General features: G+C 52.4%; 2 protein-coding genes across 10 annotated transcripts in view; one reads left to right on the top strand and one right to left on the bottom strand.

The window, feature by feature from the left end:
• Nucleotides 1-4,807: 4,807 nt before the first annotated feature.
• On the bottom strand, nucleotides 4,808-5,734 carry LOC307189732 (uncharacterized protein C11orf86 homolog; the record flags this gene model as incomplete). Of its 2 annotated transcripts, none has more annotated exons than XM_079928147.1 (2): nucleotides 4,808-4,903; nucleotides 5,465-5,734. In XM_079928147.1, 2 exons carry the CDS (start codon nucleotides 5,732-5,734, stop codon nucleotides 4,808-4,810), a joined length of 366 nt encoding a protein of 121 aa, XP_079784273.1. The 2 variants fall into 2 exon arrangements, with proteins under 2 accessions (XP_079784273.1, XP_079784272.1); XM_079928146.1 differs by having other exon boundaries at nucleotides 4,808-4,906.
• A 9,711-nt stretch (nucleotides 5,735-15,445) lies between these two features.
• Nucleotides 15,446-23,397, top strand: part of PC (pyruvate carboxylase) — a 106,811-nt gene continuing 98,859 nt past the window's right edge. For 4 of the 8 annotated variants that reach the window (XM_079928644.1, XM_079928645.1, XM_079928641.1 and 1 more), the window contains exons 1-4: nucleotides 15,446-15,638; nucleotides 16,026-16,165; nucleotides 19,799-19,838; nucleotides 20,373-20,411. The gene's annotated coding sequence lies outside the window, so the exon portion shown is untranslated. The remainder of the gene's footprint in view (nucleotides 15,639-16,025; nucleotides 16,166-19,798; nucleotides 19,839-20,372; nucleotides 20,412-23,397) is intronic. The other 4 variants (XM_079928642.1, XM_079928643.1, XM_079928648.1 and 1 more) reach the window with 3 other exon arrangements.

The following is a 23,397-nucleotide window of genomic DNA, read 5'->3' on the forward strand; positions in this document are numbered from 1 at the left end:
TCCAGCTCGGCCAAGGTGAGCTGAGGACATGGCAGGCTCTGAGGGCCAGGTTTCCCGAGGCTCTCATTGATAGGGCGCTTCCGTGGGCCGGCCCTGGACTCAGCGCATGCGTGCTTTGGCCCATCTCTTCCCTAAGACACCTAGAGCCAGGTGCTATTATTAACACCCCCATTTCCCAGAGAAAGACTGCTGAGGCTCAGAGAAGGGTCATGCAGGGAGAACGTCCTGGAACTGACTACTAAGATCCCAGGGCTAAATGTTCTTAGTGCTTTCCATGCATTAACTGGGTGAGTTATTTCGATTGAACAGGTGAGGAAACCAAAGCGCAGAGAGGTTAAGCAACTTGTCCAAGGTCACCCAGCAAGTAAGTGGCAGAACCCGGGCATTCGGCCACAGAGTTTTACTCCCTTTGCTCTCAGCCTGATCGTGAGGGTGATGGGGGTGGGGGGCGATGCTGGCGCTCCCGGTCAGGACACAGCCCACCTCAGTTTGCAAAGATATTGCACACCTGCCACCTCACCTGCCTTTCAGTCCAGAGAATTCACAGAGATCATGGCCCCCATTTTGCAGAGGAGAAAATGAAAACCGGAGGAGGGTAACGACTGGCACAAGGTCACACAGTAAGTTAGCTGCTGGATAGGGGCTTGGGTCCCAGGTTTGATACCCAGGCCTGGGCCGGCCCTGGCCCCCTGACTGGCTGGACCCACTGAGTTTGGTGACCCTGAGGAAGGGGGTTATCAGGGGGTTACAGGGCAGGTGAGCAGAGAGTTCTGAGCGGGGAGGCAGGAGCTCTGGAGGGGAGCCCAAGCCTTGCCTCCTGCTTGCCGTGGGAACCTCAATTTCCTCATCTGTAACATAAATGGCCTGCATCTGTTGGACCCTGAGGGCCCTTCCAGCCTGAATTCACAAGGTGCCTGGGGACACAGTGTTCCCTGCTCGCCCCGTTGCTTTCCCCGTTGGTGCAGCCGAGCAGCCCCATTTCCCCTGCAGGATATTTTTTCCCACCTGTTCGCAGCCTCTTCCCATCTGGCATGGCTGCAGGCCTCAGGAAGCTGGGGAAGATGTCCAGCCCAGCCCAGAGCGCCACACTGGTTTGGGAATGAGCACCTACTGTTCAATCTGCCTCACCACGCTGCCCAGTGAGCACTTCCTCGTTCTGTTTTGTAGCAGAGCAGCCTGTCATCTGTCTGTCTGTCTGTCTGTGACCCTCTCCAGCAGGACTGTGAGCTCGATGAGGGCAGAGGTCACATCGAGAGATCAGAGCTTGATAAGCAGTGAGCCTCCCATTTCTGGAAGCATGCACAGAGAGGCTGCGTGTGGCCGGGATGTGGAGCGGGACAGAGAATGGAGCCGGGGGTGGGGGTGAAGGGAATCAGGCCCTCCAGCTCCGGGCTCTGAGACTCCCAGGAGCAGTCCTTGAGACCCCACGGCCCGGGAGAGGACTGGGGGGCTCTGTCCTCTGTGGGCAGTGGAAAGAGAATACAGAGGCGTGAAACTGACTCATCAAGGATGTCTTTATAGGAACTGTGGCAGACACTGGCCTGAGGGTGGATAGACTCAGAGCCTCCAGGGCTTTTGCTCCGTAGGAGTCCCCTCTGTGCTTGGGCCACACTGACCGCCAATGTCGGGAGGCCTCGGTGGGGAGCCACATCCCCCCACAAGTGTCCACGCTATCAGCCATGTCCTCTGGGGTCTGATGGGCTGCCACACCATGAGAGTGACGTCTTCCGTGCTGAAGAAACCAGGATGGGCAAAGCTTGGAGAGTGCACTTTGGGGGAGGGGGACCGCTTGCTGAGCCAGGGGCATCTGCTGCACTCTCGCCCACTCGAATGGTCTGCACCTCCAGATGCACCTCGTTCCCTCTGGCCTCAAGGCCTCTGCCCAGGCCCCTCCCTCACCTGAAACACTCATCCCCTCCCCTGGCCAGGCTAACTGGCCTTGAGGTTAGCCTTGAGGTCCTTGAGGTCTCTGTTTCAGTAATTCAACAACTGCTTCCTGGGCACCTACGATGAGGCAGACACTGTCCCAGGTGAGCTGTTGGCAGTGAGTGAATGGTCCTGCCTCTCAGAGTTTCCACACGATGCTGATGTGGGATGACTTGCCATAGGCTTGTGGCTATAACGAGTAGCCCCCAAGTCAATGGCTTAACCCAATGAAGGTCTATTTTGCACCCATATCACAGTCTAAATGGGTGGCAGGGGGGCTCTGCTTCAGTGCCACTGCCATCCCCTAGCCTTGGATAGGGTCCCCTTGGACCCTCTGCATCGGGCCAGCTGGTGAGGGAAGAGGGGGAGCATGGAGGGCTGGACAGGGAGGCTTCACGCCTTGGCCTGGGGCAGTAGGCATGCCACTTCCACCCACTTTCTCCTGGTGCGAGCTTGGCCGCAAACACACTGTCTGAATGTCCTGGGGCTGCTGTAACAATTCCCGAAACTTGGTAGCTTGAAACAACAGAAATGTATTCTCTCATGGTTCCGGAGGCCAGAAGCCTGAAATCAAGGTGCTGGCAGGGCCGTGCTCCCTCTGCAGCTTCCAGGGGAGGGTCCTTCCTTCCTCTCCTGGCTTCTAGGTGCTGTCAGCAATCCTTAGCATCCTGGGCTTACGGCCGCATCACTCCAATCTCTGGCTCTGACTTCACATCGCCTTCTCCTCTGTGTCTTTCCCTTTTTGTGTCCCTCTTATCAGGATACTTGTTATTGGGTTTAGCCCCCTGGTAATCCAAGGTGATTTTCTCATCTCAAGATCCTTAATAATTATATCTTGCAAAGACTTTTTTCCAAATAAGGTAAAATTCATAGGTTCTGGGGATTAGAACATGGACCTATCTGTTTGGGTGCCACCTTCCAACACTAGCAGAATCACCTGGACTCCTTTACACAGCAGCCGGCTTCCAGGCGGGCAGAAACAGAAGCTATTGGTACAAAGTCTCTTAAGGCCGAGGCCCAGAAGTCCCAGAACATTATTTCTACTGCATTCTATTGGTCAAAGCAGGTTTCAGGGCTTACCCAGATTCAAGGGCAAGTAGAATACATAGAATACCCCTCCTGTTGGCAGATGTGGCAACAATGCCAAAGGGCACGCGTCATGGGAGGGATGGCGGCTGCTGTCTTTGGAAACAAGCTAACAGAGTGTGTGTGTGTGTTTTGGCGAAGGCCTCTGCTAGAGGCCCCGGAAATGTGCTCCCTGATGACGGTGTTGCTGACGAGGCTGAGGTAGGAAAGGCTCCACCCGAGTGGAGCTCAGCCATCAACTAGCTGACCCTGGGCCAGTCCCTCATTCACTCAACAACTACCTACAATGCGCCAGGCCCCGAGCGAGGCACTGGGGTCCCAGTGGTGAGCAAGCCAGGTCCCTGTGGAACTGGCCATCCTGTGGATGACAAAAGCTTATAACTGGACACACTTGTCACAGAGTGTGACAAGTAGAAGGAGACCAGCAAGGAGATGGGCTGGAGAATCCCTGGGGACAAAAGAGGCCAGGATGAGCCTGGAGGGCAGCGACCCAGAGGATGACCCCTCCTGGGCCTCAGTTTCCTCCTCTGGACATCAAGAGGGTGTGTCAGAGCCATGGACCCAAACTATGTTCCCTGGAGTCCTAGCATCTCCCAGAGGCACCGCAGGGGCTACTGCAGGGGATACTGCAGAGGGGGCTGAGCAGGGGGCATCTAAAGTTTGTGACTAATTGGGTTGGAAGCTTCCGGGGATCTCCCACAGTCTAGGTGCCAAGTCAGACGTCCTGGTCTTGTCCTGGTCTCATCCCGGTGACTGTCTGGGACAAAATTTTCCCAGGACCCCTCCTGTTCCTGAATGGCTCTGCCAGGGTCCTGGGCTCTGGGGAAATAGGGAACCTCCCCTTTGTCTATTGGGCCCTCAGGTCCCCCTAACACCCCAGAACAGACCCTCCACCAGGATGCTTGCAGCTGCTCCCTTACCTTTGACCTTGGGTCTGCTTGAGCTGGGAGAGCCCCAGGGACCCCACATGAGGTGCCAGTGTCTCTCAAAGAGCTCAGGCTCTTTGGGGTCCCACCCTCCCCTCTGTGTGGCCCTGGGTGGGCCCCTTGCCCTCTCTGATCCTCTGGGTAAGTCCTGCCTCATGGGGGTGAGCACAAAGGCAAGGAGCTGGTGAGATCCAGGCCCTCTGACGCTGGCTTGAGATCAGCACAGGGAGAGCCAGAGAAGTGCCAGGAGACACCCAGCCTCCTGGGGACCTGCCCCTGGTGCTTCTGCCCCATGATCTGGGAAGCTCTGGACCCCACCTGCCCCCAGGGGGTTGGGAGAGGACTGGGGGTGAGTTAGTCAATAGGAAAACCATTTACTTCAGTTCAGCAACTTTTATTCCTGTGTTCAACGCAGTGTTGGGCATTGGGTAGGGGCGGGGCCAGAGATGCCAAAGAGAATAATCCCCTCCCGCCTCTGGGCCTCAGTTTTTCTCGCACAGGGAGGGAAGGTTTCCTCTGTTTCCTTCATGGGGAGGCTGTGAGGACAGTGGCAATACACGACAAGACATAGTCCTTGCCCTGGAGATGGGCTCACCCTCTGGGAGGGAGGCCCATGCCCTGCCCACCACTAGCAGCTGGCAAGAAGGGCGGCTGGGGCCCTGTGACCAGGTGATGCGCCAGAGGCTCTCAGCCACGGGTCTGGCTTCACTGAGCTCTGTCCTGGTGACAGAGGCCTCAACGGGCCACGTAAGGAAGGGGAACAGTCCACGCAGAGGAGGTCACTCCGTTCACAGTCCAGAGGGCCACGAAGAGGTAGGTCATGCCATCTCCTCCAGGTGCAGCGAGGACCCACACCGCTGCTAGCATCCTTAGCTGGTGGTGCCCAGCGAGGGCTGTGGGGAGGCCGACTGGCTCAGGGTCACGCTGGGGAAGCTGGTGACAAAGCTCTCCCACCTTCTCCTTATCTTCTGCAAGACAGGAGGGGTCGAGATCAGGGCCCAGGTCTCTGGACTGGGTGGTGGGCTTCAGGTGCTGTTCCACCTACAGCCACGAGGTGGTGGTAGACCCCAGAGACAGAAGCATGGCTCACTAGCCACCCTTCCTCCTAGAGGAAGCCGGCAGCTCCCACCCAGGGGGGCCGGATCACCCCCTTTTCCGGGGAAGAGGGGAGCACAAGATGTAACCCTGGGGAAGAACCCTGATCTCTTGCCTCCAGCAAAATCCACCCATCCAGCATGCTGACAGATTGATCATCTCGGAACAGCTCTGACCGTATCACCCACCTGCTCTAAAACCTTCCCTGACTCCCCAGTGCCTATGGGATAAATCCCAAAGGCCTTCAGTCCCCCCTGAAATACAGTTCTTGGATATCTCTCTCTCCAGCCCCTTCCCCAGACAGCTCTGTTATCTTTTTGATCTACAGCCCCATACATTTCTGCCTCTGAGCCTTTGCTGCCCTGGGTCCTGCTCCTGGGGACCTCCCCCTCCCCTCTAGCACTCCTCCATCCACGAACCCTCAGCCAAACCTGTTGATATTGCCTCAGCCACCACTGGCTGCCTTCTTGCTGGGCTTGGATCAGCTGCTCTGTGTCCCCCAGGCTCCCTGGCAGTTGCTCCTGCCCAGGGGCGTCCAGCCTTTCTGGGCCTCCGTCTGAGGACCTGGACTTCTCACGACCCTGTCTGAGGCTCAGCGCCCGGCGCAGTTGGCCTGCCAGGGGCTTCCCGCAGGGCTCCTGGAGCTTGCTATAGGAGGGCCGTTGTCCTCGCAAGGACTGGCTGCGTAGCCCTGTCCCCATGGTTCTGGAGGCTGCAGGCACAGGACTGCTCCAGCCCCTTGGCGAGCCCCTGGCCTTCTGAGATGGCCTGGTGCCTCCACCCATCTGACAGGAGCTCACTTGGGGACAAAGGTTGGTGCTGTTGAGGTGGCCGTTGTAAACCAAAGGGCGGTGGAGAGGCGGTGTTGTGGGTGACTCAGGGATGCTTGACCTCGGTGGCCTGCCCTCCTCTTCCTCCTCCAGGCAGCCTTCCCTGACCACCCCACCCCAAAGATCTTGCCCTCCCCTGAACTCCTGTAGTCCTGGCTGTCCAGACTCATTTCGTTGACAGAACAGATGGCTCAACAGCAAAACAGAGACAGGCTTTTAAGAAATAGGACAGCTCCAACCTAGAACTGTCAAATTCACAGAGACAGAAGGGAGCATGGTGGTTGCCAGGGCCTGGGGGGAATGGCAAGTTGCTTAATGGCTATAGAGTTTCAGTTTTGCAAGGTGAGAAACTTCTGGAGGTTGGTCGTACAACAATGTGAACGTGTATAACGCTACTGAACTGTACATGTAAAAATGGCTAAGATGGTACGTTTTATGTGTCTGTATTTTTTTTGCTACAATTGGAAATTTAAAAAAAGAAAGAAAGAAAAAAGAAACAGGATAGTTCTAGGCTGGAAGTTAGGAGACTTGGGTTTTTTCCAGGCCTAGCTCTGCCCCTAATTTTCCAGCACAGAATAGGGTTAAGCGCTCAGGCTCTGAGGACCAGCTGCTCCTGGGTAAACCTCGGTTCCATCCCCCGCAGCTACGTGACGCTGGGTGCCTTCTCCCTTGGTTTCCTTGTCTAAAACAGAGACAGATAACTCACGTGGTGTCGTGAGGACTAAATGTGATGATGCTATGCCCAGCAAAGGGCTTGGCATGCAGCAAGCGCTCAGTAAAAGTGAGCTGGTGGCATTCAGTATTTGAGGCAAAACCTTTTTCCTCTTGGGCAGTCTTCTCATCTGTAAAATGGGTTGTTGTGAACATCAAATGAAATCATGAATGTGGACGCCTCTAAAGACAAGACTACCAGCAGCAGCTCTTTCTCCCAAGTCAGGGGAAAGAGAAAGGTACTTGGGCTGGGCCAGCCGATCCTCGGAATCCTAGAATTTGAGAGTTTAAAGGGAGCTCCCACATCTGAGAAACAAAAACACACTCCTTTTTGTTTTAATCTCTATTTTTTGAGCTTTTATTTTTTACTGGTTCTGGGGCTAATTCCTGCCTATATTTCGTTTAAACCTCATGACAGTCCTATGAGGTGTACATCATTATCTTCATTTTATAGATCCCCACTTTGTAGATGGGGCAAACGGAAACTCAGAGAGATTAAGCATGCCCAGTAAGTGGCAGAGCTGGGACTCCCGCCCTGGTCAGACTGGCTTTAGAGCCCATGTTTCAACCACTCTGCTCTCCTGTCCTGGTGTTGGTGGCAGAGGTGGGACTGGAAGCTGGGCGTCCTGCTTCCTCTGTGTCTGGGGTGCCGCACGAGGTGCCCTGTCTGGGGTCAGGGAAGTGCTGGCTGCAACTCTTGGCTCACCCCAGACTCCTCTGCGCCTGGTCTTGCTTTTTTTCCTCTCTCAGAATTTCTAGGCCTTCCTTGGGTTCAGGATCTCTTAATATCTGTCAGGCTCACCTCCCAGCCAGAGGAGCCAAGGCAGGGCCAGTGTGAAGAGGAGAATGGAGAAAAGGGACCCTGACCCTCTGTCCCAACCTGTCCCAGAGGTGGATTATGACCATTATTCCAACCCTGACCACACGTTTAATGCCTGACCCATGTGCCAACCCTGACCTTGGTTAAAAAGCAACAAAACCATTACACAGTCTTCAACGCCTTCACTCCAGCACAGTTAGCTCAAATCCTCACCCTCATCCAAGTCTGAGCTGGGAAGGGCTTGCTGATGACTCACGGGCCTCTGAGATGTGTCAGGGTGAATCACTCGTTCTTGTGTCACGCCTGTCGCTGCCGTATACCCTCTTGCCAAGCGTGTAATCTTACAACAATTCCCCAGATCCGTAAATCTGTGGAGGACCAGGAGAAAATATGTGTTCTTTTCCTTCCCTCCCCACTGCCTCCCTGCCTTTGTCACCGGGGTGGTGGTGAGGGTTCTTACCTTTCCAGACCCTGCTGGGTGACAGCTCCCCTGGAAGCCTGCCCAACCCCTCAGCCTGGGTTAGGGAGGCTGTCCCCTGTCCAGCCCACCCAATACACACAGTAGCAGCAGTCACCCCAGGATGCCTTTCCCCGCCACACTGGTGTCCCTTGATGGCTAGGACAACATCTCTTTCATCTCTGTCCCCAGGACATGACATAGTAAATGCTTGGGCTTAAATATTGGAGACTATTACGTGTCTATTGCTGTGTAACAGAATACCCCAAAACTTAGTGGCTTAAGGCAGCACTCATGTATAACCTCACAGTTTCTGTGGGTCTGGGATCCAGGCACAGCTTAACGGGGGCCTCTGGCTCAGGGTCCCTTGCAGGCTTCAATCAGAAGGCTGTTAGTCACCTCCAGGTTTGTCTGGGGGTGGATCTGCTTCCAAGGTTGTTGGCAGGACCTGCTTCCTCGCAGGTTGTTGCCGTGAGGGTCTCAGTTTCTTGTTGATTGTTGGCTGTTCCCAAGGGCAACTCACATCATGGGGGCTGGCTTCAGTTGGAGCCGGCAAGAGAGTGTGAGAGATGGCAGGCGGGCAGAAGCCACAGTCTTTGGGGAACTTAACCTCAGAAGTGACCTCCCATCACTTTTGCCATCACTGTTCCTCCAAGGCGAGTCACCAGGTCCAGTCGGCACCCAAGGGAGGGGACCCACAAGGGCATGAACACCAGGAGGCAGGATCTTTGCGGGTCATCGCGGAGGCAGCTTACCCGTGAGACCTGGGTCCCAAGCCCATCAGACTGCCCGAGCCGAAAGCCTTGCACGTTTATGGGACACCTACGTGCTTTGAGTGAGCAGCTTAACCTCACGTGCCTACAGTTACTCAGCTATAAAATGGGGATAATATTTTATTTCATCAAATCTAAGATGACGTCGATAGAAAGATAGCATTATTTTATACACCAGTAAGAAAGAATATCCACTGCCCATTCATTGGAAGATGCAGCCCCATTTCAGAGCTTGAAGTGTGGGGGGGAAATGTACGTCTTAAAATTAATGAAACCCACAGTGTTTATTTCCTAAGGTGATCTGAGACTTAAATGACTGGTACTATTTAAGGTTGTTGTGAGGCTTAGATGTACGGAAGGCTGCAAACTGGGGCAGGCTGCCCAGATGTTCCATTTATTTATTTATTTATTTATTTATTCATTCATTTATTTATATATGGCTGCATTGGGTCTCCGTTGCTGCGCGCAGGCTTTCTCTAGTTGTGGCGAGCGGGGGCTACTCTTTGTTGCAGTGCGCGGGCTTCTCACTGCAGCGGCTGCTTAGTAGCTGTGGCGCACGGGCTTAGCTGCTCCGCGGCATGTGGGATCTTCCCGGACCAGGGCTTGAACCTCTGTGCCCTACACTGGCAGGCGGGTTCTTAACCACTGCTCCACCAGGGAAGCCCCAGATGTTACTTTTTATTAGTGAGCCAATGAAATTAATCCACACCTACACACTGTGGGCAAGATCTTGTTTTGATGATGTCTAGGCTAGAAGGGAGGCCAAGGGGAGCAGGATAGAATCTCCACCCCCAGAAAAGGAGGGATTCTCATGTACATCAAGCAAGGCACCTTAAAACAGACACCAAGTGCTGAGGGTGCACGGAAGAGAACGGGAGACCCCCATCTGTCTTGGAGGTGGTTAGCATCTGGGCAGGCTCCCTGGAGGAGGTGGTGTTGGAGCCCAGCATTGAGGGCAGGGAGGACTGTTGCAGTAGAGATAGAGGTAGGATCCTGTGGGTGACCAAAGCCTGGGAACACAAAGGGTTGCCCTTGGGTGGGAGAAAAATCTGGAAAGGTAGACTGAAGCCTGCTCTTCCTTCCAGAGCCTGGAAGAAGAATCTGAGCTTGGGAGACAAGGGGGATGGGGTGTGCCCTCCACTCCAGGAGCCTTACCTCTGTGATTGCATTTCACCCTCACACTCTCTGGAGCTTAGCCCCATTTTTCAGATGAAATAACAGAAGCTCAGAGGGATGAAGCAACTTGCCCAAGGAGACACAGTCAGTAGTGGGCCTTGAATGCAGCCCCACAGAGTCAGGCCAGCAAACAGAGTCCTCAGCAAATGAGTGTTCCACCCCCAGACTCCACTCCTCACCCCAGTCTTCATGCACCCTACACGATGATCAGACAGAACCATTAGCTTAAGGTTAACGCCACTAAAGTTTTCCTTGAAAATATGATATGCCCACCATCAATGAGGCAAGGGGCTCATGTGTGTGTGTTTCAACTAATAATTTATCTCTTTGCCTGAGCAGCTCTTATAATACAGTACATTTTGGGGGAACTAGTTCTTTTTTTTTTTTTTTTTTTTTTTGCTGTACACGGACCTCTCACTGTTGTGGCCTCTCCCGTTGCGGAGCACAGGCTCCGGACGCGCAGGCTCTGGACGCGCAGGCTCAGCGGCCATGGCTCACGGGCCCAGCCGCTCCGCGGCATGTGGGATCTTCCCGGACCGGGGCACGAACCCGTGTTCCCTGCATCAGCAGGCGGACTCTCAACCACTGCGCCACCAGGGAAGCCCAGAACTAGTTCTTTTACTTCAGAACAATGATCCATTGTTTTGGTTTTCATTTCCCAAAGGAAGCTAGAATGCCAGGCTGTCAGTTTCAGCAAGAGATTTTGGTCAACTTATCACTTGGAGAAATCAAACAAAGGGAACAATAAATAGTAATAATGCTATTGATTGTAAGAGCTCCCACGTTCTGAGCACTCAGGCTGTGCCAGGCGTTGTGCTTAGGGCTTCCTGTATTCAGTCCTGATAGCACTCTGAGGAATCGGGGGAGAATTGTTCTCAGTTTAGACAAAGCGTGTATCAGTAATTGCAGGGTCCCAGAACTGGCAACGCAGATGCTCTTGCATTTTTTTCAAATGTGCAGGACCTGATGACTATCAGCGGTGGGTCTGCCCCTTCTCCTGTCTGAGCCTATTACCTCCTCGGTAAAATGGGCCTGAGCGGGTCTAGCCAGGGTGCCCCAAGGTTTCCTTTGTTAAAAAAACACCAGTCACTGGGCCCCATCAAAACCCCTTGCATATACAGGTCTGGGCAGGGCCCTGAAAAGCTGTCTGCACAATCACATCCCAGGAGATCTGTCTCTTGTGGGAAATCTTGGAAACAATTGCTCAAAGCCCTTCCACCTCTGAGGACTGTGATCTTAGGACTCAAATTTCAAACCAAAGCTCTTCCTTTGAAATCTGAATTCTAAACATTCTTGTCTTCTCTTTCACAACAAGGTGGCCAGTGGAGCAGAAAGAGCACAGCCTGGGGGGGTCAGTGGACTGGAGGTCCAGTTCCAGCTCTGCCCCTGACTAGCTATGTGATCCAGAGAGGAAGTCATTTCCTTTCTCTGAGCCTCCGTGTCCACACCTGCAAAATGGGTACAGCATACCTGCCCAGGGATGTTGGGAGGTCCAGAGGAGCTATAGCTCAGAGCTGGGAGGAGGATCTTACCCTCCTCTGCCTCAACCTGTGGGCAGAGGCCTTGATATGGACCTGGGGAAGTGCTGAGACTGTGATCTGCTAGACCAATGCCCACCTTGGCAGGTGGAAGGTCTGACCGACTTGTAGAGATGCCATGATGGGATGGGCTTGTGTATGGAGGAGTCACCCCAAAAGCCTGGGTGGAGTGGCCTGGACCCCTCGAGGATGTGGGGGGAGGGAAACATATCAAAAAGAGCAGAAGAGCTACTCCTGAGCCATCCCCACCCCATCACACACTGTGAGGGTCCCCTGCTGCTTAGAATGGAGACACAACCCCAGCCTGCGGAGAAGGGCTGTCGTGGCCATTCTTCAGTCAGTGAGTGGGTGCGTTCATCACAGCCTAGTGCCCTGCCCTGTGTTTCCATCAATAAGGGTTTATCCTGAGGTCTCACCAGCAGTTAGGCTATCTGCGGCTCAGCTCGAACTGCCAGAATTTTGTTAATTAAAAAAAAAAGTGATTTTTCTTGTGTCATCTCAGGACAGGGGTTCTGGGAAATCTAGGTTGTCCTTGTGAGATCCTCAGGGCAAACCTGGCCTTCCAAATTGTAAACACAAGAGTGGTGGGCTGTTTCTGGGTTTATAGTGACTGCTACAGTATGAGGGTTCATGGCTTTGTCTGTGAGTCCCCATCCACTCAGATGCTTCTGCTTACCCAAGCCTTCTCAGCGCCAACTGCTCTTGGCCTTCCCCACAGCTCCCTCTCAGGCTGCACTTCCTGAACTTACTAGCAATCTGTCCTCACTGACCCTCTCCATGCCTTGACCCCATGATGCCCTCCCCCAGCTTTGCTTGGGCCATGTATGGGATCCATTTTTACCAATATATTTACCTGATTAACTCTTGATTTATGCACGTATGTATGTATGTATCTATCTATCTAGCGACTTTCCCTCCTCCAGGAAGCCCTCCATGTCCCCTCTCGTGGGGAAAGGGACCCCTCCTTGGACTCCCATAGCACTCTGGCCATTATCTCTAGCACAGCACCACACTGCTTTGAAGTGGAGTGCTTTGAGGTCTGTGTACCCTCACTGGTCTGGGAGCAGCTTGGGGATGGGGAAAATACCTCATTTTCACTGTATCTCTATTGGGTGCTGCTGAGGGGGCTGCAGAGTGAAGGGATCACATTTGTCCCCACCACCCCATTTTCCTTCCTGGCCCAGTTGACACCTCCCTCCTCCGAATTTACTCCTTCCTATCGCATCGATCGTGCCTGCTTCTCCTTAACTTTCCCCTTCCCCTTAAATGTGGTACCCTGCAGACTCCTCTCCCTATCGGACTCGGCTCAGCTTCTGGGGCAGTCCCATCCACTCCATAGCTTCGACCACTAAGTGTGGGCTGATGACTCCCACTTCTTCATTTGCCAACTATATATTAAGCATCTACCATGTGCCAAACTCAACTTTTGTAGAGGTGATGTTCAAGTGTGGGGAAGGGACAGGAGTACAGAAGATAAACAGACAAAAACCAAGAACTTTCCAAAAAGTGACAGTTACTAAGAAGCAATAAGGCAGACATACTCCCAGCCTAACAGGAGCCCTGAGCTGCTCTGCAGCTGCCCCTGGCCCACTCTCTCCCGACAGAGCCCTGCTGCCCAGCCTATGCCTCTCCTGGCTGGCCCTCCACAGGCTGGTCTCAGCCTGTCTGTCCTGCCTCCCCTTCCCTTGCATCTCCCAGAAACTCAGCCACGTTCCCCAACCTTCCCGGGCCTCAAGAGTCAATTTCACAAGTTGGGGCCTGTTTAAAAAATAAATTAATTAAATAGAAAGATTCCTGGGCCCCACCCCATGAATCAGGATCCACAGGGGCCTGAGGTCCGGGAATCCATTTTGTTTTTAAAGAGAGTCCCAGGGGATTCCTCTTATCAGGGAAGTCTGGGTAATAACTTCTCTAGGAATCTCAGTGGGTCTCAACGCTGACCCACATTAGAACAATTTGGAGAGCTTCTAAAACTAGCAATGCAATGCAATGCAGGGGATTCCATTCGCCAGAGACAGACTTAAGTGGTATTCTGCTGATGATTCTAAGACCTCTGAGTTGGTGGTTCATATGTATAAGAACCATGGGGGAGGAGTGGGGCTCAAGAATCTGTGTTTCCAATCAGTACCTTGTCCCAAGGAGATCCTGTCACTAGTATTACAGAAGCCCACGCTGAGCAATGCCTTTTCTAGCCACACTGGACTCCTCATCTCAGCTTTTTCTTGGGCAGTTTTCTCTGTCTGGGGTGGAATACCCCTCCCAGCTTTGTCCTCCTGGAGGACTCAGCCTGGAGGTAGGACAGAGCCTGGATGGAGAGATGTCTTGTTTCCTAGCCAAACTTCAACTAATTTATGTGGCTGAGCTAACTGTCCAAAATCCATACTACTTTTGTTCACAGCAGTCCATCTTTTAGCTCTCAATTAGTTTCTTTGTTCAGACCTCCACCTGGTGGTGTTGACATGGGATTCACCTGAACCTGCGTGGAGCCACCTGCCCTCTGCTCCAGACTCAGGATTTCACAGGGACCAGCCAGGACTCAGCTGATGTTCCTCGAGAACTGGATTCACCTCTTGGTGGGTGTTGAGCCAAAAGATACAACCAAGCCAGAGATCAGGAGAAGGAAGGATTTACCACTTGCAGCAAGTAAGGAGAACACCGGGGATTTTTTCCAAAGCAGTGTCTCCCCAAACAGCAAAATTGGGGAAGTTTTAAGCTAAAGGTATATGCATGTTCATGAAGGGGCTTGAGCGGAGGAGAACACAGCATAGAATTGGGGCAAAGGTGGACAGTTAGGTTCCAGTGGACCTGGTGGTTGAGAACCTTGGTGGGGGAAGGTGTTAAGTTCTGCAAAATAGCTCAAGAAAGTGCTTCAGGCCAATCTTTATCATTGAAACAGAACTGGAAGTTTACAACTGATTTATTATCTTTGCTATTGTTACTTCTCTTGCCTGATAACAGTGTTTGTTCCCTTACGATCATTATTACTGAGACCTGTTCAGGGCAAGAACTGTGGTCAGGTGAGCTCTATGATGTGATGGTAGAGGCTGTTTTTTTTCACGTGCGTCTCCGGCATAGCACCAGGCCCATAGTAGGTGCTCAAGGGATGCTTGTTAATTGAATGAATACCTGAATCTGGAAAACTGGAATTTTAATCCTTGTTCTGGTACTAAAATAGCTGTGTTGGACTGACCCAGGTTGGAGTTCAGCCAGATATGTGGAAGGAAGGACAAAGAAATTTGTCCAAAGGACAAACAAAATGGACACAACACAGAGAAGAGAATGCAGTTGTAATATCTCTCCATACTCAATCATCAAATTTTAGTTAAAAAGATGTTCTCATAGCCCTTGATTCTCCCAACTGTCTAGAAGCAGGTTATTTTTCTCCATGCCTTGATTATCATCTGATGTACCTTATATTTTATTTTATCGTCTTTCTTCTCTCACTGGGAGGCAGAAATTTTGGTTTATTTTGGTCACTCCTGCATCTCCTGGTTGGCACAGAGCCCAATTTTTGAAGCTTTCCGTTCAACCAAGCCTTCTAAACCCTCTAGGTCCTGAGTGGCCTCTATTTACAGATTAGGAAACTGAGGCTCAGAGAGGTGAGGTTGCTTGTCCAGTGTCACACGGAGACTCCTGCCCGTCACCATCACCCCCACAGCTGCTAAAAGACAATCGCGTAAACCCGTCTGGCACAAGCGCCATTTCCTTCTTCCTGCCCTTTGCAAACCCTTTTTCCTCCGACCCCTTCTCCACCCATTAGCGTGCACCTGAGTCTGCCTGGATTCTTGAGCCCGAGGGTTATCTGTTGTGCTTGGGGTTTTGAGAGACACGTGCTACCCGGGTGAATGAATCGCACGTCCCCACCCCCGCCAATAGCCAATCACAGCCTGTCAGAGCCTGGCCACTTCCGCCTATTGCGGGCCGCGTCTGGGGCCTTGCGGCCCACGTGGGGCTCTGGAGACCAGGGAGTAGGTGGTGGTGAGCCAGGGGCGGGCTCCCCCAGCCTCGTCACCAATCCAGGGGCCTGCCGGGGACGGGAGGGGCGGGGCTGATGTGGGGCGCCAAGGCTTAAACGTGACGGGCAGGCGGGCGTAGGGAGGAGTCCCGGGCAGGGGAAGGGTGAGTGACAGAGGAGGCTGTCCAGTAACAGGAGGGGTTGGGCTGTCTGAGCCAATAGGAAGTCCGCAAGGCGGGACTGGGACCGCAGCAAGTTCGGTTGCGCGGAGACCGCAGCTGTTCCCTGTCAGTGGAGGCAGCGGCGGTAGAGGCGGTGGCGGCAACTTGCGGCAACACCGAGGAGGTGAGTGCCGGCGGCGCTGTGCATTTTCCTCTTCCCGCAGCGGGTCGGAGCGGGTGGGCGTGCGCCGGCGCTGCCGCGGGGGACGCTTATGTAAGGGTCGCGCGCGCCAAGGCGGCGCCAGCTCCACGAGTGACGGCTGGAGGAGACAGCAGCGGGCGGTGCGCGACGCGCCGCGCCGCGCGCCGCCCCTCCCCTCCCCTCCCCCTCCCGCGAGGGACTGTTTGCGCGAGCCCGCCCCCCACCCCCGCCCTGGGGACCCGTCGCCCCAGTTCTCCGGGCCCGCCGCCCCGCGAGCATCCTTCCCGCGTTGGCGCAGCCCGGCCTCGTCCACTCGGCTCCCCGGGGGCCGCCGGCGGCCTTATTCCTGCTCTCGGGCCCATTTTGCAGATGGAGAACCTGAGGGCACGGAGCCCTCAAATGCCTCGCGCGAGGTCCCTGAGGGCTCGAACCCAAGTCTGTCAGAATCCGGAGCCCAAGTGTCCCCCACCATACTGGAAGTTGCTCAGCTCTGAAGAAAGCCATGGCGTGTAAGGCGAGGGTTTTCCGTGTTACGAGTGCCTGCACTCTGCTTCCCATAGGATCCACCTGGTAACCCTGGGGGGCATTCTTGTAATTCCACTTAGTTTCAGAAGAGGAAGCTTCGGGCGCCCAGAAGCAGTGATTAGGAGGAGGTGGGGCTGAGCTCAGCCCGTTATTTCTACAGCTTTTAGCAGTTTACAAAGTGCAGTGAGTAGCAGCTGGCCCTCCGGGAAATGCCCTCCTGGGCACGCAGTCTGAAGCCCTGGCTTTGAGGACCTGCCATACACGTTCCTCCCAGCACATCTTGCTTTGTGTACTTGGAGTGAGTTGTTTCACCTCTGGATATCCTTTTCCTCATTTCACAAGTGCCGGGGCTAGGTCAGGTCCCTAGGTCCCTGGGAGCTTTGAAATTCTTAAAAATCTGATTAAAATTCATTTTGTGATAAAGAGGAGGCCAGGGATCCCCGTTCTGTAGCTGAGAAAACTGAGGCTCAGAGAGGTGCCGCTATTTGCCAGATCATAACCAGGGCCTCCCCAGTCTTTACCAAGAAGTCTTTGCCTTCCCGTTGCTCCCTTACCCACTGCTACCAGCAGCCTTGGCCTCCCCACCCCCCCACCCTTCCCCTGCCTGTGATGCACATACTGGAGTGGATGTGCTCAGCATTTCGATGCCCTCGCAGCTACAGCTTTTCTGCCTGCCTGCTCTTCATCTAAACCCTTGAACTCTTCATCACATTCTTTGCACACCTGTCATGTTCAGAGCCCTAGACTGGGTGCTGCGCGAAGACGTGGGAGACGAGGTGCCCCAGAACTGCCAACAAACTGGTTGGGGGAGAGAAAAAGAAACAGAGCGTAAGCAGAAAGTCGGCATGCCGCAGATGTTTGTAGAGAGCTGGTGTGGGTGAGGTATGGCCAGAGGAGGACGTGGAAGAGGAAGTTCCGTAGAGGCTGGCAAATCAGGGCAAAACTCACACCAAGGCCAGGGACAGGAGAACTGGACTGGCTGGGGCTGGATGGGCATGGATTAGGGAAGGCTTGGTGGAGGAGGCGAGTTGGGAGCCTCCTTTTTTTCTTTTTCTATAAATTTATTTATTTTATTTTTGGCTGCGTTGGGTCTTCGTTGCTGCGTGTGGGCTTCCTCTAGTTGCGGTGAGCGTGGGCGACTCTTCGTTGCGGTGCGCAGGCTTCTCATGGCGGTGGCTTCTCTTGTTGTGGTGCACAGGCCTCAGTAGTTGTGGCTCACGGGCTCTGTAGCGCAGGCTCAATAGTTGTGCCACACAGACTTAGCTGCTCCGTGGCATGTGGGATCTTCCCGGACCAGGGCTTGAACCTGTGTGCCCTACATTAGCAGGCGGATTCTTAACCATTGCGCCACCAGGGAAGCCTGAGTTGTGAGCCTCTTGATTCCACGGCGGCCAGCAGTGAAGAAGCAGTGATTGGATTTGAGCAGCCAAGGTTTTATGATGAAGTACAGGTGAGTTTTAAGTAACTGGACCCTGGCAGAGGAAGGCTGAGGAAGGTGGAAGGAGAACGTGGAGATAGCACTTCCCAGTTGAGTGTGGGAAGTTTGGTTGGTCATCTCGCAGAGGCCTCTGCAGGAGGCGTTATAAGGTGAGGGCACTTGCTAAGGTGCGGGTGAGTCAGAAGTGAGATTGGGTCCAGAGGCGCCAGGGTGCTTGGTTGGGCTCTGAGGGCCCAGCAGCAGCGGGCCTGAGCTACAGTCTGTTCTGTTTGTGTTCTAGTAAGCAACCTATGAGCACGTGTCCTTGTGAGAAGTTTCTTAGTGGCTGCTCTGCCCTGCAGAAAAGGGCGTTGTTCACTATAGCTGCGCAGTATCTATTGGTTGAATTGAATTAGGCTGCCATTCAGAATTTCTGCAGTTTACCCCAAAGTCCCCTCTGCTCCTTATCTCTTTATCTTTCTCTACTGAAGCCTGTCCCAGCTTGACTGACTCTCTCTGTGCCAGTTCTCACCTCCAAGATCATCCCTCAGAGGGGTTTGCCTTGATGTTGTAACCCCGGTGGATCCCTCCTGCCTTTGAGGTGCTAGTACAGGTGGCTTGTCTTTTTTTTTTTTTTTTTTAAATCCTCTGCCTTGTTTTCCCTTTGTCTCACTTCCAGCGCCCTGGGTGCTGTGCTGGGTCCCTGTCCTGACACTGTTTGCAGAGGCGTGGGGCACTGGGGCACAGCAGGACTGCAGATCCAGGTCTCATTCCAAGTCACAGCACATTCAGGGGCTGCAGGGATGATTGTCGTATGTCAGAGGATCTGGGCGGAAGGCCTGGGCAGGCCCCAGACTGTCCAGATCTCTCCCTGGCACTTTCCCGCGTGAGCTGGAGACCTCAGGCCGGTAAACATTCCCCGTGAGGACTAGTGTGGGCCTTCTCTCTGGCTCCCTCCCAGTAGCATCTTACTGTCTTCTGAACAGGGCCCTCCTCCCCCCATCCAGAAGGTGTGCCTGTTTGGGGGCAAGTTTCTCTTCCAGACACATCGTTCACAGAAGTGGGGCATTTGCCTGCTCTCTCTGAAGCCTCACCTGGGCCCGCCTGACCATCTCTTCCCTTCCCTCTGTGTCTTAGCTGCCTCTTGTCTCAGCTGTGGATACTTTGCCAAACTGTCAAAGGAGTAGGGCCTGACGGTGGAAGCTGGGACAGTGACGAAGAGGAAACCGTTTCCTCTTCCTTACTGAAGGAAAAGATAGGCTCCCACCTGTTGGGCTTTTTCTTCTCTTTGACCCCACAGGTACCCTCTTCTGCCTCAGCCTCATCTGAGACTACTGGCTGTTGCCCCGAAACTCACTTCTTTGTGTCCTTCTGCTGATCTTGTTCCTGACGATCTTGACTCTGCAGGACTTTTCCTCTTCTCTTGTCCTGTCGAAATTACTCTTCAGGCTTTCCTGCAATAAGCCTTGCTGAATCTATTGAGCTGGACGTGGGTTCTCTCTTTTAATAATAATGATGATAAATAATGATTGATTGTTATTAATAATAAAAGTCATCCTTTGTTGAGCTCATACTGTGTGGTGGCAGGGACCTTGCTAAGCCCCTTTTATGTATTATTTGATTATCGCAACAACCCTACAACAAAAGTACAGTTAGCTCCTTGTTTACAGATGAGGAACGGTGAGTGAAATAACTCGCTCAGAGTCACACAGCTAGGAAAGGGCACGGCTAGGGTCCTCCCCAAGCTGTCAGGCTCAGAGTACACGCTCGGGTCCCTCTCACGTACTATCCCGTTCTTACCTCTACTAGCTGGCCCCCAACAACCCTGCCCTATGCAGGGTATGTGCTCAAGACGTATTTTATTGAATTGAATGCCCCAAACATTCATTTTCAGCCTTGACATAATCTACCAAGGCAACTCGTTTTCTTGGAACATGGACTTAGTTCATTTGATGGTTTGCTGGCCTGTGTCTCCATTTTGCTCTTTACTGACCCGTGGCTAAAGCTAACGGACAGGTGTGGCCTTTCAAAAACAAGCAGTCTGTAAACTCTAGAAAGTGGTCACGCACCACCAACTGGGCTCCCATGGGTCCAAACACAGGTGTGCTCTTTGTGTGTGGGGTGGTGGTCTCTGCAGGAAGGGATCTGAGGACATAGCTGGCGAAATAGGAAACACATCAGCTTCTTCATTTGTGTCCAGTTGCAGAGTGAGACAGGAACCAGGCTCAGAGAATCCGGAGGTGAGTTAGCTCCTGAAGGATTGGAGGTGGCTCGAAAATTGGCCTGAGGTTGGATGGGAGTGGGCAGGAAGACCAGGCACTTCAGATCAAACAAGAAAAGTTTCTAGAACGTGTTCTTGTGTAGTGGGTGCCAGAAAAAGGTTTTACTTAAATGCTTCTTATTAGACACGTTGGCCAACCGTCTGAGCGCGTCCTCTATACCAGGCATGGTGCCAGTGCTTTGAGTGTGTACCTCCTCGGGAGCCTTCCTCCCTGGTGGTGTTACTCCCATTGCACATATGAGGAAACAAGCTTTGAGTGGTTCTGGGAGTGGGTGGCAAAGCAGCAAGAATAGAGCCCAGGTAGTCGGATGACAGAGCTGGGTTGCTCTCAGCCCCGTGCTGTCCTGGTGGCCCCCCAGATACCCTTGAGATCAGGGGAAGGCAAAGCAGCAGTTCTTCTCTGGGTTTTAAGTCTGTGTTCCTGCTATGCCTGGCTTCTCTGGGGAGTGCTGGGAGAGAAACGAGGGTAACACTTTCTTTTTCTTTTATTTAGATAACCCCTGCCTCCTGAGAGCTGACAATACACTTGAGGGTAAGTCCTGTGCCTGGGTCCAGGTCAGTGGGATGCCTGTGGGAGCAGCAGCTGTAGGTGTTAGCAGTCCTCGCACATCAGTGATCAAGCTCAATAAATAAAAAAGGCCAAGCTCTGAGTTTTGGAAAATATATGCAGTCTTTGTTCCAGACTCTCTTGGTTTTCTTGGTTTTCACAGGAAAGTGATGTCTGGCTCCCTGCTGGCCCCAGTTGGCTGCTGGCCAGCCTCAGCAGGAGGCCCTGCTTCTGGAAGGGTGTGGCTTGGGATGCCTGGTGGGGGGGGAGAGTGGCGAGGCTCCTCAGGACCACAGGAAGGAAGCATCTGTAGGGCTGGGCAGCCTCTGAGAAGAGCCCTTGAGTCCACGTGGAGAGCAGGCAGCTGGGCACAGGAGGTGGCTCTGTCAGCTGGCTGTAAAAGCACTTGATTGTGTCCAGACAACGATGAGGGGGTGAAGGTGGACTTGCCCCTCCTTCCCCCCACATAGTGCTGTGTGTGGAAGCACGGCCCTGTATAACCTCCTGCTCTTAAGGTTTCCCCTCACACGGGAAACTCCACCGATTGCGTTGATCCCGGTGCATCTCCGCAGCCTAAATTCCAAGGCCCTCGGGTCCAGGGTCCACCTGGTGGTCTGTGAGAGGGCCCTAACCGGGCATGGTCCTGGCTCTGTGTAGCATCCCGCCTGCAGTTCAGACACTGGTATGCTCTTCCCTTCGTCCAGAGGCAGGCCAGCCGCTACCCCCTGGTTCACAGTCAGGTGCCCTGGGAACTTAGTGGCTCAGGGGCAGCTTTGCCCAGAGCTCAGGTTCAGTGCTCAGTGTGGAGATTCCTTTGTCCGGGGACTTTTTTCATATGATCCTTCAGAACCCATAAGCTGTTCTCCGTCCTGAGATTTTTCCACAGTCCTCACGTGTCCTAGGTCTTGGGCCAGGAGTGGCCGTTTTCCACTCTGAGATGGAGTTTGCTTGGAAAAGTGGGCGGAGTGTAAAGGCAGGTGGTATGAGTGGAAATGCCTCTGGACCTGTGATGGACTCCACCCTCCACAAACTTCCCACTGTTCTCTCTGCTTGCTGTCGGTCTCCCATCTTAGCTGATAGAGTTGAATGTTGTTGCTCTTTCTGGCATCCCTGTGAGGAGAAGAGAGGCAGTTTGGTGACAGTCCCAATTTCTCAGCTTACGGAGCTGAGAAATTGGGGCCCAGAGAAGGCTAATTAGCAGAATCCAAGATTCTGACACCCCTCCTTTTTTTTTTTTTTTCCCAGAGTATCATCTTTTCTTGCATGTCTTCCCCAAATCCATCAGTAGGAAGGGAAAATTAGTCGCCAGGAAGGGCCTTCTCCTGCCAGGTCATCTAATTTGTTAAAGCTTGTTTGGCTTTTCAGTCCCTACTTCCCTCCTGAGTCCGTGGAGCTTTGCTTAGTTACTGTAACTAAGACTCTGCCATTGAAGGTTCTCGCCTTCCCCTGTCCTCCTCCTTTTGGTCGCCTTGGTGATCCTGGAGGGAGGTAGATGTGGGCTTTTTTTTTTTTAAGTATTATTCCAGAAGGCATAACCCTGGGTCATCTCAACACCCCCTCATTGCTGCTCTTCCTCACCTCCTTACCCTGATTTGCCTGTGGGGCAGGGGGCGTTTGGCGGTGGTGCTGGGATATCGGATATCCAAGGCAGCTCTAGGTACATTTCCACCAGCTGTGGGCCAGACTCCACATGTGGCAGCTCCTCTCTGGCTGAGGCCTCGGGAAAATTCCATGATCTGGCTGTGCTGAGTCATGCTTAGTCTCTGAGGATACGTGTGTCACCTTTCGCATGTCTGTCACTGGTCAGCCCAGGATCTGGGAAAGGCTGCAGTTACTTACTATAGAGTGATATCATGCTGCTGATCTTTTCTATTTGCCCATCGCTGTATGCTTTTCCCAGTGCTTTTACTAATGTGCTGTTTATCAATATGAAAATGATTAATATTAAATCATTTATAATAAGTGGATTATTCTGGAAAACATTCCTCTCGTGAATGAGGAAACTGAAGTTCGGTGAGACCAAGTGACTTGGTGAGTTTTGGGTGACTGGTGAGTAGCATGCTTGAGTGAGATTTTTTAATCATCCCCCCCGCCCCCGGGTTTTTGTGTAATGCAAAGATTATTCAGAAGTTACTTTGATTGTACAAATTGATTTTCAGTTTGTTCAAGTTACAAACTCAAAAATCTCATTCTTCCTTTAAGGGCCAGTCTTTTACATTTAGCTTTTAAGTGTAGCCTACCAATCTTTCTGTTCTACTTATGATTCTAGAAAATTTTAATAATCACTTTAAGGGGTCTTTGGGTTAATACTTGATCCATTTGCAATCTTAACTCATTTGAAAATTTTAAATTGAATTTATGAATTACATTCAACTTCCTTTAATAATACTTGAAATTGTCTGATTACCAAATCTTTAATACTTAAATATTCCTGTTTAACTAATAAATTAAACTGACTCTTAAATTTTCTTAAACATTCCTATACTGTTTTATCTTATTTTTTCACACAGCTTTACTGAGGTGTTTTTGACATAATAAATTGCACATATTTAAAGTGTACAATTTATATTTTGAAATATGCATGCACTTGTGAAACCATGACCACAATTAAGATAGTGATTATCCAAAAGTGTCCTTGTGCCCCTTGGTAATCCCTGCCTCCCACCCCTCTCTGCCTTTACCATCTCCAAGTAACCACTGAACTGCTTTCTGTTACTATAGATTAATTTGCATTTTCTAGAATTTTACCTAAGTGGAATCATATAGTATGTACTCCTTTTTTGTCTGGCTTCATTCACTCAGCATAATTATTTTGAGGTTTGTCTATGTTGCATGTATGAATAGTTCTTTTTATTGCTGAGTAATATTCCATTAGTGGATATTCCACAATTTGTTTATCTCTTCACCTGTTGGTCATTTTAGTTTCCAGTTTTTGGTGATTCTAAATAAAGCTGCTGTGAACCTCTGTACA

Source organism: Stenella coeruleoalba, assembly GCF_951394435.1.
Source record: "Stenella coeruleoalba genome assembly, chromosome: 8".
NCBI classification, from domain to species: domain Eukaryota; kingdom Metazoa; phylum Chordata; class Mammalia; order Artiodactyla; family Delphinidae; genus Stenella; species Stenella coeruleoalba.